At 42.1% G+C, this 17,976-nt stretch overlaps 1 protein-coding gene across 2 annotated transcripts in view; it reads right to left on the bottom strand.

Annotated features, from left to right (window-relative positions):
• Positions 1-17,976, bottom strand: part of OTOA (otoancorin) — a 187,691-nt gene that overhangs the window by 131,306 nt on the left and 38,409 nt on the right. For both annotated transcript variants that reach the window (XM_077449009.1, XM_077449010.1), the window contains 3 exons: positions 12,979-13,116; positions 8,341-8,573; positions 2,036-2,139 (listed from right to left, as the gene is read on the bottom strand). In XM_077449009.1, the coding sequence (XP_077305135.1) occupies positions 2,036-2,139; positions 8,341-8,573; positions 12,979-13,116 (475 nt within the window). The remainder of the gene's footprint in view (positions 1-2,035; positions 2,140-8,340; positions 8,574-12,978; positions 13,117-17,976) is intronic.

Below are 17,976 nucleotides of genomic sequence, written 5' to 3'. Positions count from 1 at the left end.
GGTGTACACTGTGAATACATTCTAGAGTAGCCTCCTTCAAGCTTTTTACCCCACAAGAAACCTTGAAATAATTGTAACTGCTGCTGAAATCAATTTATCAGGAATCAGTGTGGAAAATTCCCCATACTGTGGTAGATAGTTAGAAGAATGCCCATACACATAGACACACACACATTGGTGATCAGAATGGCAGACAGCTTAAACGATCATTGGAGTCATACAGGTGCCTTTGTCAAGTTGCGTTAGCCCCTGAACTATGCAGGTACCACTAAATAGGAGAAAAATCAACCAGAGCTCAAAGAACTCCAAGGAACCTATGAAGGAACCCTGCTCGAAATGGCTGCTCTAGAGTTTACTCCAATAATTTTTATACATTTTTAGTAAAAGCAGCACACACAGTAAACACATACACTGGCTAGGCACACAGTGCACACACCCTTTGATTTCCCTAGATGGTTAACCCTTTTCCAGCCAGTGTCAGTAGTACAGTGAGAGTGCATTTTTTTGCGTCAGTGTCAGTTAGTGTCCCATTGTCCGCTACAATATTGCAGTTCCGCTGATCGACGCCATTACTAGTATAAAATAAAAAGATCCCAGTACATATATCATAGTAGGCACCCTTGAAAATGTCACGTGTCTAGTGATGAAACTAGTTGAGAGGAGAAGCCTGTGATGTTACCAGCAGTGTTTTGTGTGCACTGTCAGCATATGAGGAGATCCCAGCGTTCTGCTGTATGCACCTGATCATTTCTATCCTGCGGGGAAGTGTGAGTGAGGTCCACCCTAACTAAATAGGGATCACTTTGTTATATTATCTGAGCAATGGTCTTGTTTGTTCCTTTTTTTTCATGTTATGGAAGCCTGCTGAAAGTTGCAAGTCCACGCACGGGAATCAGCAGTGCAATCTCTGAATGAACCATCTGTTACTCAGAAGACTCATTAAGGCTTGATTATCTAGTCCCACGTATGTGAATTTATTGGCAGAGACTTTGGTTTGTACACAATGGAATGTGATATTCTTTTACTTGTGGCAAATGTTTGCTTTATTACACAGAAGGAATTTCATATATTTCTTATATTTTGTATGGTTCACTATATGTTCATAATTATTCACTTAATTTGGTGGTACACTGTGCAATATTAGTAGGTTAATATTAGCGCAATTATTCATTTAAAACATCCCATAGTATAACGTTTGCGTAAACCAATCAATATACAATTATTGGGATTTTTTTTTTTTTTTTTTACCAAATACATGCAGAATACATATTGGCCTAAATTTATGAAGAAATTCGATTTTTTTAATTCTTTTATTGCAGATGTTGTGTTTATAGCATAAAAAATAAAAAAAGCACAGTGGTGATCCAATACCACCAAAAGAAAGCTCTATTTGTGGAAAAAAAAATGAGATACATTTTATTTGGGTATTGCGCAATAGTCAGTTAAAATAACGCAGTGCCATATCACAAAAGGCCTGGTCCTGAAGGGGGGTAAATCTTCTGGAGGTCAAGTGGTTAAACAATATAAGTGTCATTTAACTCTTTAATTCAGTGCACTGGTATACTTTTTTTTTCTGAAGGGCAGCATTGAGATAAACAACAAAGAAATTATAGTCACAGTACAAAATTTACCTTGACAATGCTTGCTGTATGTTACAAGCTTAGATGGCTCAGCAGCAAACTGACTGTAGAAATAATTTAAAAAATGTTGCCAACTATATGTACAATGCATTGACTTCTCAAAAGCAAAGAAACAGAAGTTTACAATTTCATTTGCCTTTGATGTAATTGTATCTTCAAGCGAGTTATTGTACATGGTAAGGGAGACTCCGCTGTCCTGAGATGCTCTCTCTTCTACTAACAGGTGTATCCTGCAATGGAGGTTAGTGAGCCACTATGTGCTCCACTGATTCTCACTTTCTTTTCATTGGCTATCCTGTTACTCTGCAGTAACAAGCTAGATCAAAGAACAGGGGAACATTTCATATACACTATCAGCAAAAGGCTGTAAAAGTACTTTACACAATTACACTCACCATAAACAGCGTATGATTTTTGAAGAGTTTGAGTCATCCACTCATACACAGCTCTTTGGTTGGTAGCGGTCATTTTATCATACAGATCTCTAAACACAGATGACCTAGAAAACGAGGATAGAAAGGATAGAATCATAAATCAGGGCCTGTGCGCCTTGAATGGAAAGCTGACGTTACAAAAAAAACATGTTTCTAAAACTTTAGATATTTGTTTATTGTCACATAGGGGTTGATTTACTAAAACTGGAGAGTGCTAAATCTGGTGAAGCTGTGCATGGTAGCCAATCAGCTTCTAACTTCAGCTTGTTCAATTAACCTCCCTGGCGGTAATCCCGAGTGTGGCTTGGGGTGAATTTTCAGTACCAAAAGCGATAACCCCCGAGCCACACTCAGGGTCGCATCGCAGCATCCAGGGAAAGTTACTTACCTTGTCCCCAGGATCCTGCGATGTCTCCCTGCTGTGTGTGTGAGCCGTGGTCCTCCGCCGAATCTATCACAGTGCTGAGCTCCGTTCCCTGTGAGCGTTGCGAGGCATGAGGATGGCGCATGGCTCCAAATTCAAAAAATAATACATACATTACACGTACACTGTAATCTCACAGATTACATTACTGTATCACATCATTTCACATCCCTTTTGTCCCTAGTGGTTTGTCCAGTGCCCTGCTTGCAGTTTTATATTATAAATACAGGCATACCCTGCTTTTCACAATGGGGTTTATTTACTAAACCTGGAAAGTGCAAAATCAGACTCACTTCAGCATAGAAACCAATGAGCTTCTAATCCCAGCTTGTTCAATTAAGCTTTGGTAATAAAACCTGGAAACTCATTGGTTTCTATGCAGAAGGGAGCCTGATTTTGCACTTTCCAGCATTAGTAAATAAACCCCATTGTGTACTTAAAAGTGGGGTATGCCTGTGCTGTTCTTTCTGCCTGGAAACTGGAGATTGTCCATAGCAACCAAAAAGTGTCCCTTTACATCAAAAGTGGTTTAAGACCAGATAGAAAACAGCGATAATAAATTAAAATCTTGCAGAATTGAGCGATAGTGATTTGTTGGGGAAATCCGTCATCAAACACTGAAAGTAAAGACAGCGACAATTCTGCAACTGAGCAAATTTCAGTGTTTTTGATTTGATTAAATTATTGAATAATTTTTATTATTATTTGTTATAATTATTTATAGTTATTTATTATATTATATTTCATGATTTCGTGTTTCAAACTTTATTATACCCTGGATTTCTACTAGACACTTGTTTGGACAGATTTAAGTGTGTTATTCCTAAGAATTACAGGCCTACAATATAAAACGCCAAATTTCCATGCAAAACATTGTACTGCTTTGAGCATCAAAAATCTGAAATAATCATACCGCCAGGGAGGTTAAGCTTTGACAAAAATACTTGGAAGCTGATTGGTACCTATGCACAGCTGCACCAGATTTGCACTCTCCAGTTTTAGTGAATCAACCCCATACTGTCATAAACAGGGTATGTGAGTAGTCATAAAGGGAGTATGTACATTATATGGACTACAGAATGCATCCCTTGATAGCAGGCAACCCCTGCAGGCCACTGGAACAGATTTCTAACTTGGGACTGTTTGCCACAGTGCAGAGCTTGGTGTCTGCATTACATGGGAAGATAACCTTGAGCAAGTCTTTACAAGCCAGCCACAGATGGTATGCTCTCCATGACTAAGCTCCAGGGGGCAGAGTGAAACGGATTGGGGCATGGCCTGGTCGGGGTCCAGGCTGAGGTTGCCACTCCATTCCTTTACTGCAGCAGGACACCATAGATTTGTGACTTCCAAAGGTCACCCTTCCTTTCATGTACCTTTGCAGGAGCCAGAACAGGCTTCACCCCCCCTGTCAGCACTCTAGCAGCAGCTGCAGATTTACTGTCTACATACTCCCTCCCTATCGAACCTATCGTAGTGGCCCACACACTTTTCCCAGGTCACAGACGAATTGAAACTTGACCTGTTCAGGAGGAACTGGCCGAACTTCGAACAACCTCAGTACAACCAGTCTGTAGGTTTTTTTTTGTACAATCACTGCCGGCAGCTATAGCTGCCGGCAGTGATTATTGCACTCTGAGGGTGGGGAAACCTCCCTCTGTCAGAATACAATAGCACAGCAGGAGGGATTCCCCTATCAACACTGTGTCGATGGGGGAATCAAGCGATTTCCTTTCCTTCAATCCGTGGTTGAAGGCCAGAATATTGCATCTATGGCCAGCCATCTATATTTATTTTGGGGTGGCTACAATGGTGGATTGGGGTAATGGAGAAGTGTGGAAACAGATGTTTATACATTACTGTGAAATGAACAGACAGTGTAAAATCCTCAATAACACCTTCATTTTATTTAATGTCTTGTACTCACATATACAGAGTAAAGTGAACAGCCTCAGATGATACACAGGGATGAAACAAATCTCCCTACATAAGTTTTACATGAATATCTGCTGTCTTCACCTTTATATACTGTTTAGAAAGTTCAGATTGTGTTAGGAGATTTTCTCTTCCTGTTTAGCACTGAGTGTGAAGTATGGACATACAGCCAAGACAGCTGATTGGAGGAAAGACACACACCCCCTCTCTACATAAGCAAAGACTCTCAGAGGTGTTCTGTGACATGGCAAGCTGCCTGATAATTTATTCCTCCCCGACACAAAATTTTCCTGCTTTTATCTCCTGTGTCTAGGAATTTGTCAGAAATGATCAGGCTGATAACAGAAGAACAGAGCAGGTGAAAGCCAAGGGATATAGTGCTTTCAAGAGAGATAAGAAAACACTGCAGCTAAAGTGCCCAGCTCAAATTCCATAATTCAGGTTTAAATCCACTTTAACCACTTCATTACCCAGCTATAGTCATATGATGGGATCTCCCATCCTGGGTGGGTGTCATATGACGTCCTCGGCTTCTCTGCGGTATAGGGGGCACGTGTGCCCACCACGCCACGAGGAGCTGATGCGCGTGCCCAACGGCCGCGATGTCCGCCGGGCACCCACGACTGCTCATGACAGAGCAGGAATGTGGATCTGTGTGTGTGTACACACAGATTCATGTCCTGACAGGGGAGAGGAGACAGATCATGTGTTCCTAGTATATAGGAAAACCGATTGGTCTCCTCCCCTAGTCAGTCCCTTCCCCCCACAGTTCAAATCACTTCCTAGGTAACACATGTAACCCCTTGATTGCCCCCTAGTGTTAACTCTTTCCTTGCCAGTGACAATAACACAGTAATCAGTGCATTTCTATAGCACTGATCGCTGTATAAATGTCACTGGTCCCAAAATAGTGTCAAATGTGTCCGATCTGTCCGCCCATATCGTCATAGTCACAATAAAAACCGCAGATCGCCGCCATTACTAGTAAAAAAAATAATAATAATAAAAATGCCATAAATTAATAACCTATTTTGTAGGCACTATAACTTTTGCGCAAACCAATCAATATACGCTTATTGCAATTTTTTTTACCAAACATATGTAAAAGAATACATTTCGGCCTAAACTGAGGAAAAAATGAGTTGATTTTTTTTTTTAAATTGGGATATTTATTATAGCAAAAAGTAAAAAAGATTGTGTTTTTTTTCAAAATTGATGCTCTTTTTTTTATTTATAGCGCAAAAAAATAAAATCGCAGAGGTGATCAAATACCATCAAAAGAAAGCTCTATTTGTGGGGGAAAAAAATTATTTGGGTACAGTGTTGCATGACCGCAAAATTGTCATTCAAAATGTTACAGCACCGAAAGCTGAAAATTGGCCTGGGCAGGAAGGGGGTGAAAATGCCCTGTATTGAAGTGGTTAATGTACATGCTTACCACAAATCTTCCATAAAAACAGCCAAAGGGCATAGCTGTCTGACCATCTATACCTCATGGCCAATATAAGCACTGCCTCATTCTTGCATCCTGGCTTATGCATTTCAAGGGAGTGCCCTCTTCATTAAAACACCTAAGTAATTTTGTATTTTATAGAATATTGTGATATGCATGTAAATATGTGCTTTCGTGAGTGTAAGACATTAAATTCAATTTGAATGTTATTGTTAATCTTACACCATACTGTTGTACTCTCTGTTCATTTCACAGTGTTTTCAAAGAATTTCCCAGTCTGGAAAGAGCTGAAAGGTTGTGTATTCAACTCCTGGGCACCCTGGTTGAAAAAGGCTGGTATATACTACTGTTTATCTGCAGCCTTATCTCCTCCACAGCCTTCAAAAGTACACAGTTTAGATAGTATTCTTCTGCTTCCAAGAGGCAGAGGACAGGATCTGATGTTACATACTGCACAGCACAGTGCACAGAGCTGACTGTAATCTGATACCTGAGTGGAGGGAAAAGACAGCACACACACACAGCCTTACTGGGAAACATTCCCATCTGTAGCTGTAAATCACCTGCTCTGTGCTGGGGAAGGGTGTGGGGCAGTGGTGGCCCGTCCATTAGGGGCGCTGCCCCCTATCCATGTGTCCACCTAATCTACATGAAGGGCACAAGACATATGGATTTCAATGTTTGTTTGTTTTTTGAAGCTTCAAAAAGGGTGGGCTCGGGGAACAGAGCACTGCACCCTGAGCCCAGCCAGTTGTGTGACAATAGCGAATGTATATTCACTATTGTCAAACTGATTCTCCTCCTGGCCAATCAGGAAGCGGGTTGTGAGACCCGTTTCCCCTGATTGTCCGAAAGGAGAAGTTATCCTATTGTCCTATGAGGAGGAAGGAGGAGACATATGGCTGCCGTGTTGCTGAGGAGAAACATGGGAAACCCGACTGACAGAGCTGGGACACGGAGGAGACTGAGGGGGGAGGCCACTGCCTGGGAGCAGCACATGGTAAGTGAGCTGGTGGCCGGGGGGGGGGGGGATATGGGTATGGTGCGCAGTGTGGGATGGAGCGATGGGGGGGGTCAAGTACACACTTTATGAGGATACAGTTTGTTGATCTTTGTACAAAGATCGCAAACTTCACAAGAATGGAGTCTTACATAGTGCTGGAGCATCTTCTCGTGAAATTCTGGATCCTAATTTTCTTTTTTTACACTTACATTTTTCTTCTAATGTTTTAACACTTTTATTTATTTCAGTTTGTATTTTAAGATGGTGGGTTAAGTGGACCTTACATTTTTTTGCATAATCCCAAACCATCTGCTATTTCCATCTTTTAGACCAAGTCCTCACAAAATTCATAGGAAGTTAAAATCTGTTATATATATGGAATACACTTATTATTCTATAAACTTACCGAGCAACGATGCTCTGTTGTGTTTCTTTTGAAACATATTGGGGGTTATTTACGAAAGACAAATCCACTTTGCACTGCAAGTGCACTTAGAAGTGCAGTCGCTCTAAAGCCCCATACACACTATCAGATTTTCTGCTAAGTTTTTCCTTCAGATTTACCAAAACCATATAATATGAGGACAAACCTTAGGAGTTTCAATGTGTGTGCAATCAGGCAGGCCCTTCTACTACATGGTTTTGGTAAATCTGAAGGAAAAACTCAGCAGATAATCTGATAGTGTGTATGGGGCTTAAATCTAAAGGTAGATCTGAAATGAGTGGAAGCTCTGCCATTTTATCATCCAATCATGTGCAAGCTAAAATGCTGTTTTTTATATTCCTTGCATGCCCCCCTCGGATCTACAGCGACTTTATTTCCAAGCGCACTTGCAGTGCAAAGTGGCTTTTCCTTTAGTAAATAACCCCCATTGCGTTACTTGAAGTGGTTGTAAACTCTTACAAGCCACTTTGACCTACAGGTTAGCCTAGATTAAGGCTTACCTGTAGGTCCAAGAAATATCTCCTAAACCTACACGGTTTAGGAGATATTTGCTAAAAGACAGGTACTGCTGTCTACGGCGAATGCACCGTAGACAGCGGCGCGCAGGCGCACTATCGCTGTTAGCAGCATGCTGCTGCTAACGGCGATATGCCAATAGTGGCGGCTCCTGTTTGCATGCGCGGGTGTGACGTTATCCTGCTCCGGTGCTGTGATTGGCCAGAGCAGCGATACCCCATAAGAAGATGGACGCTCTGTACTACAGTGGACAGCGGTGACATCGCTGGCTCCTGTGTCAGGTAAGTGACACATAATGGGCTACTATGCGATGCATAGTAGTCCATTATGCTTTACCTTTGCAGCGAGACAAAGAAGAAGTAAACCCATCAGGGTTTACTTCCTCTTGAACAGCTAAATAAAGAATACACTCATGTAGATATGAAATTAAAGGATATGATATAACAATACTATGTCCCAGATAATAATTGCATATGGGCATCATACTTACAGGTTTCGGAAGGGGTCGTCTAATATTTCAGTTGGCAATTTTACTATCATATTTGTGTCCAAGTACATCTCCCCATACATGCGTAGAACATGTCCCAGTATGTCTACACAGTCCGCTGAATTTAGAGCTCGAAGGCATTTCTGGTAGGTGAGGATAAATAGTGTCCGATTTCCTATGGGACATTGAAATACCTTATCTCTCATAGTTTCAAAATCCAGAAAAATACTGATGTCCTGGAACAACAGAAATACACAACAGTTGACACTAGCTAGTTTTTGATAAAATAAGAAAGGGTTAGACCCTCTGTCAAGTTTTTATTGGTGTCTGTGTTCCCATTGGGAAGAATCACTTCTCTGTTTGTACTGGTGATCCTTCCCTACTTTATTCAAAGCTAGAAAAAGGTTTTGACAATGCATACACTTTAGCTACCAAAATGAAGTAAAAGACAGAGAGGGTTATTTACGAAAGGAAAATCCACTTTGCATTGCAAGGGCACTTGAAAGTACAGTTGCTCTCAATCCGATGCCGCGTACACACGATCGGAATTTCGGCCAGCAAAAGATCGATGAGAGCTTTTCATCGGAAAATGCGGCCGTGTGTATGCTCCATCGGAATTTGGCTGCCCGAATTCCCGCCAGCACAAATTTGAGAGCATGTTCTCAATTTTCCTGACGGAAAAACATTCTATTGGAAATTCCGATCGTGTGTATGCAATTCTGACGGGCAAAAATTGACGCATGCTCAGATTCAACTACAAGACGGAAGCTATTGGCTACTGGCTATTGAACTTCCTTTTTCTAGTCCTGTCATATGCGTTGTACGTCACAGCGTTCTAAACTATCGGAATTTGGTGTGACCGTGTGTCACCGTGTGTCACACCAAGACAGCTTGAGTGGAATTCCATCGGGAAAACCATCAGACCTTTTTCCAACCATAATTCCGATCGTGTGTACGCGGCATAAGGCGTAGATCTGAAATGAGTGGAAACTATTTATTTTCCTTGCATGCCCCCCTCGGATCTACAGTGACTTTACTTTCAAGTGCACTTTCAGTGCACTTTCAGGTGTACTTGCAGTGCAAAGTGGATTTTACTTTCGTAAATAACCCCCAAAGGGTTCTATTTTTACATTTTCATGCAAATTTCATACAGCATTCCAATAGGAGAAAAATATGCGAGCCTTGAGTAAAGTTTTATGAATCTTTATAAATAGACCCCCACATGTCCTGGGACCAGACTAAAGTTGCTAGTAAGCATTGTTTAAAATGAAACAAATTTTACCTGTCTCCTCTGTATAGCGTAGACAAGCCATTCTCAACCAAGGATCCTCCAGAGGTTGGTAGAGGTTCCTTGGGCAATGAGCAAAGTCTGCCTCTCACATAAGTAACCACTGACACCATTGATCATTTTAGCTATATGTAAGGAGGAATTCCTCCCTATGACCTCAAATGTAAGGCACATTTATACGCCAAGGTATACAGCTACTCCTTACTGTATTATCTTGTGTATTGTGCACACTTGGATTATAGAATGAGGTCAGCTGGCTCATGCATTTTTATAGCTTGTTTGGAATTTTTTGGTATCTCATATGGTTCTTAACTGCTCTTTCTTGTTTTGATGAAACTCTCAACCAAATAAAGTATGTTTTAAAAAAATGTGAGGAGCATTATTTTAACTGGCCAACACTCTAATGTACTGTAAGCTTAAACCTTGCCATAGATTATTATTATACACGATTTATATAGCGCCAAAAGTTTACACAGCGTTTTACAATGTAGAGGGGGGACAGTACAATTACAGTACAGTTCAATACAGAAGGGACAGGAGGGCCCTGCTTGTAGAGCTTACTTTCTAAAGGGAGGGGGTGGTGGTACAAAAGGTAATAGATGGGGTGAGTGATTTGATGGGGGTGGCTTGGGCAAAGTTGTTAGGTGGGTGTGGGATAGGCTTCCCTAAATAAGTGAGTTTTCAGGGATCTCCTAAAGGTGGACAGGTTAGAGGCTAATCAGATATACCGGGGCAGGGAGTTCCAGAGGATGGGAGAGGCTCTGGAGAAGTCCTGAAGGCGAGCATGAGATGAGGTAACAAAGGAGCTAGAGAGCAGGAGGTAATGGCAGCAGGATTTAGCCAGTGATTGGATGTGGAGGCTGAAGAAGAGATCAGAGTCAAAGATTACACCCAGCATCCTGGCATGTGTGGAGGGACCAATGGTTGTGCTGTTGATCTTAATGGTAAAGTCATGGGGGAGGGGACCAGGAATGAGGAAATATAACAAGCTCAGTTTTAGAAAGATTGAGTTTGAGAAAGTGGTGTGACATCCATACCGATATGTCAGTCAGTAAGTTTGATATCTGTGAGGAGATCGAGGGGGTGAGTTGAGAAGTGGAGAGATAGATCTGAGTGTCATTGGCGTATAGGTGGTATTGGAAGCCATGGAGGTTATCAACTGGCCCAGGGAAGAGGTATAGAGCGAGAATAGGAGGGGCTCAAGGACAGAGCCTTGGGGTACCCCAGAGAGATGAAGAGGAGATGGAGTTGTAAGTGACACTGAAAGTGCGCTGAGATAGGTAGGAGGAGAACCAAGATGAAGCAGAATCACAGAGGCCAAGGGAATGTAGTTTGCTGGTGATCAACTGTGTCGAAGGCAGCAGAGAGGTCTAAGAGTATGAGTATGGAGTAATGACAATAGGTGTTAGTAGGTCATTGGTGAGTTTTAGTAGGGCAGTTTCAGTGGAATGTTGTGGACAGAAGCCAGACTGTAGGGGGTCGAGAAGGTTGTTGTCCGTGAGGTAGCGACTCATTCAGTCATGGACAAGGCATTCGATGAGCTTGGAGGCAAATGGGAGCATGGAGATGGGTCTTAAGTTATTCAAACAGGTGGGGTCTAGTGAGGGTTTTTTAAGTATGGGGGTAACCAGGGCATGTTTGAGTGGGGAAGGAAAGGTGCCTGACAAGAGGGAGAGGTTAAAGATGTGGGTTAGGGAGTTTAGGATAGAGTGGGAAGGTGGTCGCAGTAATTGTGAGAGGAGAGGAGTTTATCAATTTCATCGGTGGTAACTGAAAACTAAAATAAATATCTGCACCATAATGGACAGCAATAACCTATAGCAGCTAAGCACTATAACCCAGATAGTAGTCACATAAGCTGATATATAGCAAAAAAGTTTAGCGCTATAAATTGAAAAATATGTGTATGCCACAGCTAAATATTAAAGTAAAAAGGTGCGCCTGTGGAAACCATCAGCTGGTGAAAGCCCGGCTCATTGGGACATCTCCCCAGGCTCCAATTACCAGGATACTTCTCCAGCAGGATCTCAGATCCAACAAGCCTTGTACGATCCCCCTGAGTAAGGGCGGTCACTGGCTTTCTGGTAAGCACCCTGTCTTTCTGTGGTGGTGGTCTCACGTGGTCAAGTTTATCTTAGGTCCCACTATTCATGAATGATTCACTTCACAGTGCACCAGGATTTTATCTTAGAACTCAAGTCATTTATCAACTTTAATAGAATGTGGATATTTGTACTTTGTGTATTATTGAAGCATTGAACACCTGCTTAATCAATTGTCACTGTGCACTGTATTGATTTTACTGATTTTCGTGATTTATGGTTCAAAATCACGGATATTATTTGCACCTTTGTACTTTAATATTTAGCTGTGGCATACACATATTTATCAATTTATAGCGCTGCATTTTTTTGCTATATATCGATGATAACTGGGCAGAAGGGGGAGAGTATTGAGTGTGGTGTTGGACCTGATGTGTTGGGTAGGGGAGGAAGTTGAATGCTAGATATCTTCTTGCGAATTTTGTCGATTTTTCTTTTGAAATGGTTGGCAATCTGTTGAGCGGTAAGCAAGTTGGTGGGTAAGGGCAGTGGGAGGGTGAAGTAAGGAATTAAGGGTAGAAAGGAGTTGGAGAAGGTTTGGATGAGATTGTTTTGATGAGAGTGTTGTAATAAGTTTGTTTAGCAGTGTGGAGGCAGGAGTTGTATTTGAGAAGGGCAGATTTGTAGAGGGTAAAGTCTTGCAGGGATTTCAATTTACGCCATGCTCGCTCAAGAGCTGTTTGCCAGAGTTGTGGCAGATGGGGCCTGGTTCTGCTGGATCGAAATTCAGCTGGTTCAGAATGGACAAGCCCAACTTCTATCCATCTACGGCTGTTCCCGATCCAAAGAAGTTGAACTAATGATCGACCCCTTGCAAACTGGCTTGTCGGAAAATTTTCCTTTGATAAGCACTGAAGCCAATCGACTGCAAAGCTGATCAGTGAATTCCCCCAGCCCCCCCCCCCCCCCCTTCTGTGCTATTGTATTCTGACAGTACTGAGGAAGATTTATGACCGAACTACATGTAAAGGTGCAAAAATGCCATAGATTGACCCTGTGCGATTGTTTTTTCGCTCCACAACGGATTGACTTTGGTTGATCAAAGCCGTCACAATCTGATATCTCATTGCCTGTTCATGACAATTTTTTGCTCACTTGATCAATATCCAATTTGATATGTCAAATCAGACATCAGTTGTTCACTTTTACCACACTGTGTATGGCCACCATTACACAATTTTTTCCTCATACAACTTGATGAAGGAAAGCATCATCTGTAGTTTAGTTAGCATGCACCATGTTTTCACATACCTCTGTAAAGTCTTGTTTCTTCCCTGTGAGCAGATATTTCATAGCAAGAGGAAATAACTGGTGATCAAGTTGTTGCAGTTCGGACAGAAGATACTCTGGGTCTTCAGTGATTTGTGTGATATAATTTTTTACAGAAAGCTTAAATAAAAAGAAGAATAAAACCTTGTTTACAACATTGATAATTTATTGGGTCTTTCAGCAGCCTTGAAAGTGATTTCTTGTGTGTTTTGTTCTTAAAGCGGAGTTCCACCCAAAAGTGGAACTTCCGCTTATCTGTCCCCCCCCCCCCCCCCCCCCGGTGCCACATTTGGGACCTATCATGGGGGAGAGGGGAACGGGTACCTGCTTTCGACAGGTACCCTTCCCCACTTCCAGGAGACAGCGCCACGGTGCCGTCCCTCAGAAGTTCGCCCCCCCCTCCCCCTGCCCCCGGGCCAGTTAGAAAGCGTAGCACGCTTCACACATGCTCAGTAGGGAACCGGCTTGGAAGCCGAAAGGCTTCACTGTCGGTTTCCCTTACTAGGAATGCCAGTGGCAGCACCCAGGAGCCAATCTGAAGATAGGCTGGGGTGCTGACATCGCAGGCTCCCTGGACCAATATTAAACGTCAGCAGCTACAGTATTTGTAGCTGCTGACTTTAAAAAAAAAAAAAACCCAGGCTGGAACACCTCTTTCAAGCAGTATTAAACCAAAAAGCAAACATTTATTGTGCTTCAGATTACCAAATCTTAGATATGGTGGCTACATTCGTTTTCTTTTTTTGGGGGCTTTTTTTCCCCTTATTTCTGCTCAGTGATCCAGTCAGTAAGTCTGTTGTTTTTCAACAGAACAAGTTTTTCTGCAGATGTAGCAGCTAGAGGGATGAGACAAACCATTTACCGCTGTCATGGATGCTTACAATGCTTAGCTTTTCATTTATGTGCTGTTTAAAAAGTGTTAGCTGGAGTTTGGCTTGAATTTCCAATGTACAGGCATACCCCACTTTCAAGTACTCACTGGGGTATATTTACTAAAGCTGGAAAGTGCAAAATCAGGCTCACTTAGAAACCAATGAGTTTACAGGTTTTATTACCAAAGCTTAATTGAACAAGCTGGGATTAGAAGCTCATTGGTTTCTTTGCAGAAGTGAGTCTGATTTTGCACTTGCCAGCTTTAGTAAATAAACCCCATTGTGGACTTAAACGCGGGGTATGCCTAAATCTGCTACTACATCTAACAATCCCCTTCCCCCAGATTAAAAATGCTGCTCTCCAAAGGAGTCTTTCTTGCTCCTTCATCCAGATTGGGAGCACTCTAATACAGGAGAGGTTTTAATGGCCAGATCACCAGGTGAAAACAGAGAGAAAAAGGCCTAAAAAAGAAAAAGAAAAGGAAAACGAATTCAGCCACCACATCTAATGATTAGTAAGCTGCAATATGTAAAATTTGGCTTTTGGGTTTAATACTTCTTTAAAGGTCCTATGCTGATTGCAACATACATGACAGTAATAACCCCCTAACAACTATGTATTTTATTTGTCATGTTGTCCCATTTTTCTTGTGTCATGACATCATCAAAATAAAATGTGATAAATAATGTTTTATCACTAGAGGGTGCAAGTACAGAGCAAGACAAGCTCTGATAGTAAGTTTGATTACACTCTGTACATATAGTGACCTGCGTTAGCTAGTTTCGGCACATGTTACAGTAACACTTTAAAGTGGAATTCCAGGCTATAACTATCTACTCTGAAATCTGCTCCCACCTCCACCTAACTCCTATTCAAACTACCCTGTAGAAGGAAGATGCATATACTTACCTATTCTCAGGGTGCTCCATGTCCAATCATGTGATTGGCTCCCAGCAGTGGCTTCAGTGTAGAGGAGGGGCAGCTGACCACGGATGCCCCATAGTATGCCTATGGGTGACATCACCACTCAGGCAATCTATTCGTTGTCGGCTCTCCCTCCTCTCCCCTGAAGCTGGGCTGCTGGGGAGATCACATGACCAGACTGGAGCGCCCTGAGAATAGGCAAGTATAAGCATCTTTCTTCTAGAGGGTAGTTAGAGTAGTCAGGTCCCATGAACACAGGATGTCAAACGTCGCTTTTACAGGTGTCTGACTCTAAATGCCCCTTTATGGCACACATACAGTGCCTTGAAAAAGTATTCATACCCCTTGACATTTTTCACATTTTGTCATACAGCCAAAAATGTAAATGTATTTTATTGGGATTTTATGTGATAGAACACCACAAGTGGAAAGAAAATGATAAATGGTTTTAAAATTTTTTTACAAATAAATATGTGAAAAGTGTGGCTTGCATTTGTATTCAGCCCTCCTGAGTCAATACTTTGTAGAAGCACCTTGCGCTATACTTACAGACTGCACAGTCTTTTTGGGTATGTCTCTACCAGCTTTGCACATCTAGAGAGTGAATTTTTTGCCTAGTCTTCTTTGCAAAATAGCTCAAGCTCTGTCAGATGATGGAGAGCGTCTGTGAACAGCAATTTTCAAGTCTTGCCACAGATTCTCAATTGGATTTAGGTCTGGACTTTAACTGGGCAATTCTAATACATGAATATGCTTTGATCAAAACCATTCCATTGTAGCTCTGGCTCAGAGGTGTAACTAGAACCTTCAGGGCCCGGGTGCAAGAAACCATAAAGGGCCACCCTGACCCCCAGCCGGGGAGCCCCCATGGCGGTGGAATGCCAGGGCCCAGTCGCAAGTGCGACCTTTAGGACCCTGGAAGTTCTATTATATTTTTTACCACTTTATTCATTTTTTCACAATTTATTTTATTTTTATAATTTTTTTACAATGTTTAGGAGCCCCTTGCAGGGGGGGTTTGATTGAGATATTATATGTAGATATTCGCCAGCACACCAAGGATCATCAATTTCATCCAAACGTTTTTTTATTCAAGAAATATCACATCACAAAACAATGTAGTGCAACTTTTTGGAAGCCACGCAGGACCCCTTTGTCAGGCATGTGATAAGATAAGGTATTGGTCCTGCGTGGCTCAGAAACATTGCACTACACCGTTTTGTGATGTGATCTTTCTTGAATAAAAAAACGTTTGGACGAAATTGACGATACTTGGTGTGCTGGCGATATCTACATATCATACAGGTTTACAGGTTCCAGTATCCAGCTGGCCGTCACCACAGCACCCAATAACTTAAGAGCTCATTCCAGGAACGTGTGCGATGGGAATATGGACTGTGGGTGAGATATCAGGGGTCTAAACAGACCACTCATGTTTCATCTTTGAAACAGAGAAAGGAGATTGAGGTTTCCCCTGCATTGCTCCGTGTCTCTCCGCTCCACATGTCTCCACTGACATCTGTTAGGAGATGGGGTCTCCTCACACAGCAGCCGCAACCTCCTGCTCCCAGACTGCACGCCCCATCATCAGCCTGCGGTTGCAAATAGAATGGGCGGACCCAAGGGAGAGACAGTGTGGGCGGTCCACTGTGCTGTGCAGTGAGTGTCCCTGTTCCAACCCAAGCAGACTAGAGAAGTAGTAAAGTCAGCGCCCCCCCCCCCCCCCCCACACAGTGAACACCAGGGCCCATTGCAAGTGCGACTGCTGCGACTCTGGTAGTTGCCATTGCTCTGGCTGTATGTTTAGGGTTGTTGTCCTGCTAAAAGGTGTACCTCCGCCCAGTCCCATCTCTTTTGCAGAGTCTAACAGGTTTTCGTCTAAGATTGCCCTGTGCTTGGCTCCATCTATTATCCCATCACGTCTGATCAGCTTCCCTGAACCTGCTGAAGAAAAGCATCCCCACAACATGATGCAGTCACCACCATATTTCACGGTGGGGATGGTGTGCTCAAGGTGATGTGCAGTGTTAGTTTTATGCCACACATAGCATTTTGCTTTTAGGCCAAAAAGTTCAATTTTGGTATGATTTGACCAGAGCACCTTCTTCCACATGTTTGCTATGTCCCCCACGCGGCTTTTTCATAAAATGTAAACAGGAATTCTTATGGCTTTCTTACAACAATGGCTTTCTTCTTGCCACTCTTCCATCAAGGCCAGATTTGTGGCACGACTAATAGTTGTCTTGTGGATAAATTCTCTCAACTGACCTGTGGATCTCTGCAGCTCCTCCAGAGTTACCATGGGCCTTTTGGCTGCTTCTCTGATTAATGCTCTCATTTGAGGTGGACGGCCATGTCTTGGTAGGTTTGCAGTCGTGCCATACTCTTTCCATTTTCAGATGATGGCTTGAACAGTGCTCTGCAAGTTGTCCAAAGCTTGGGGTATTTTTTTTATAATGTAACCCTGCTTTAAAGTTCTCCACAAATGTATCCCTGACCTGTCAGGTGTGTTCCTTGGCCTTCATGATGCTGTTTGTTCACTAAGTTTCTCTAACAAACCTCCGAGGGCTTCACAGAACAGCTGTATTTATACTGAGATTAAATGACACACATGAGCACTCTATTTAATAATTAGGTGACTTCTGAAGGCAATTGGTTCCACTAGATTTTACTTAGTGGTATCAGAGTAAAGGGGGCTGAATACAAATACTTTTAAGATACTTTGTATTTGTAAAAAAATTTGAAAACCACTTATTTTCCTTCCACTTCACAATTATGTGCCACGTTGTATTGGTCTATCACATAAAATCTCAATAAAATACATTTAAGTTTTTGGTTGTAACATGACAAAATGTGGAACATTTCAAGGGGTATGAATACCTTTTCAAGGCACTGTAGGTTTTTTTTTTTTTTTACAGGTGCTTAGAGGCAAACGCATTTAGAGGCAGAAAAAAACCCTTCACTTGCACATTCAGAACAGCAAACTTTGGGTGGAAAAAATGTTAATAAACGTGCATTAACACTGGATGAGTTTAGGAGCGTTTATGCCTTAATGCATTCTAATTGGCAGGAATAAATGAATATTCTGGCCAATAGCATACATTGATATCTAACATGTGAACACGCAGAAATGCGTTTGTTTTTTTTTAAACTGCTCTAGGCGAGACATCATGTCTGCTTGTA

This window comes from Lithobates pipiens, unplaced genomic scaffold (assembly GCF_037356315.1).
Source record: "Lithobates pipiens isolate NorthernLeopardFrog02 unplaced genomic scaffold, aLitPip1_a1.2 Scaffold_22, whole genome shotgun sequence".
NCBI lineage: Eukaryota > Metazoa > Chordata > Amphibia > Anura > Ranidae > Lithobates > Lithobates pipiens.
Note: the sequence above shows the minus strand (reverse complement) of the source record. Positions and strands in the feature narration are given on the sequence as shown.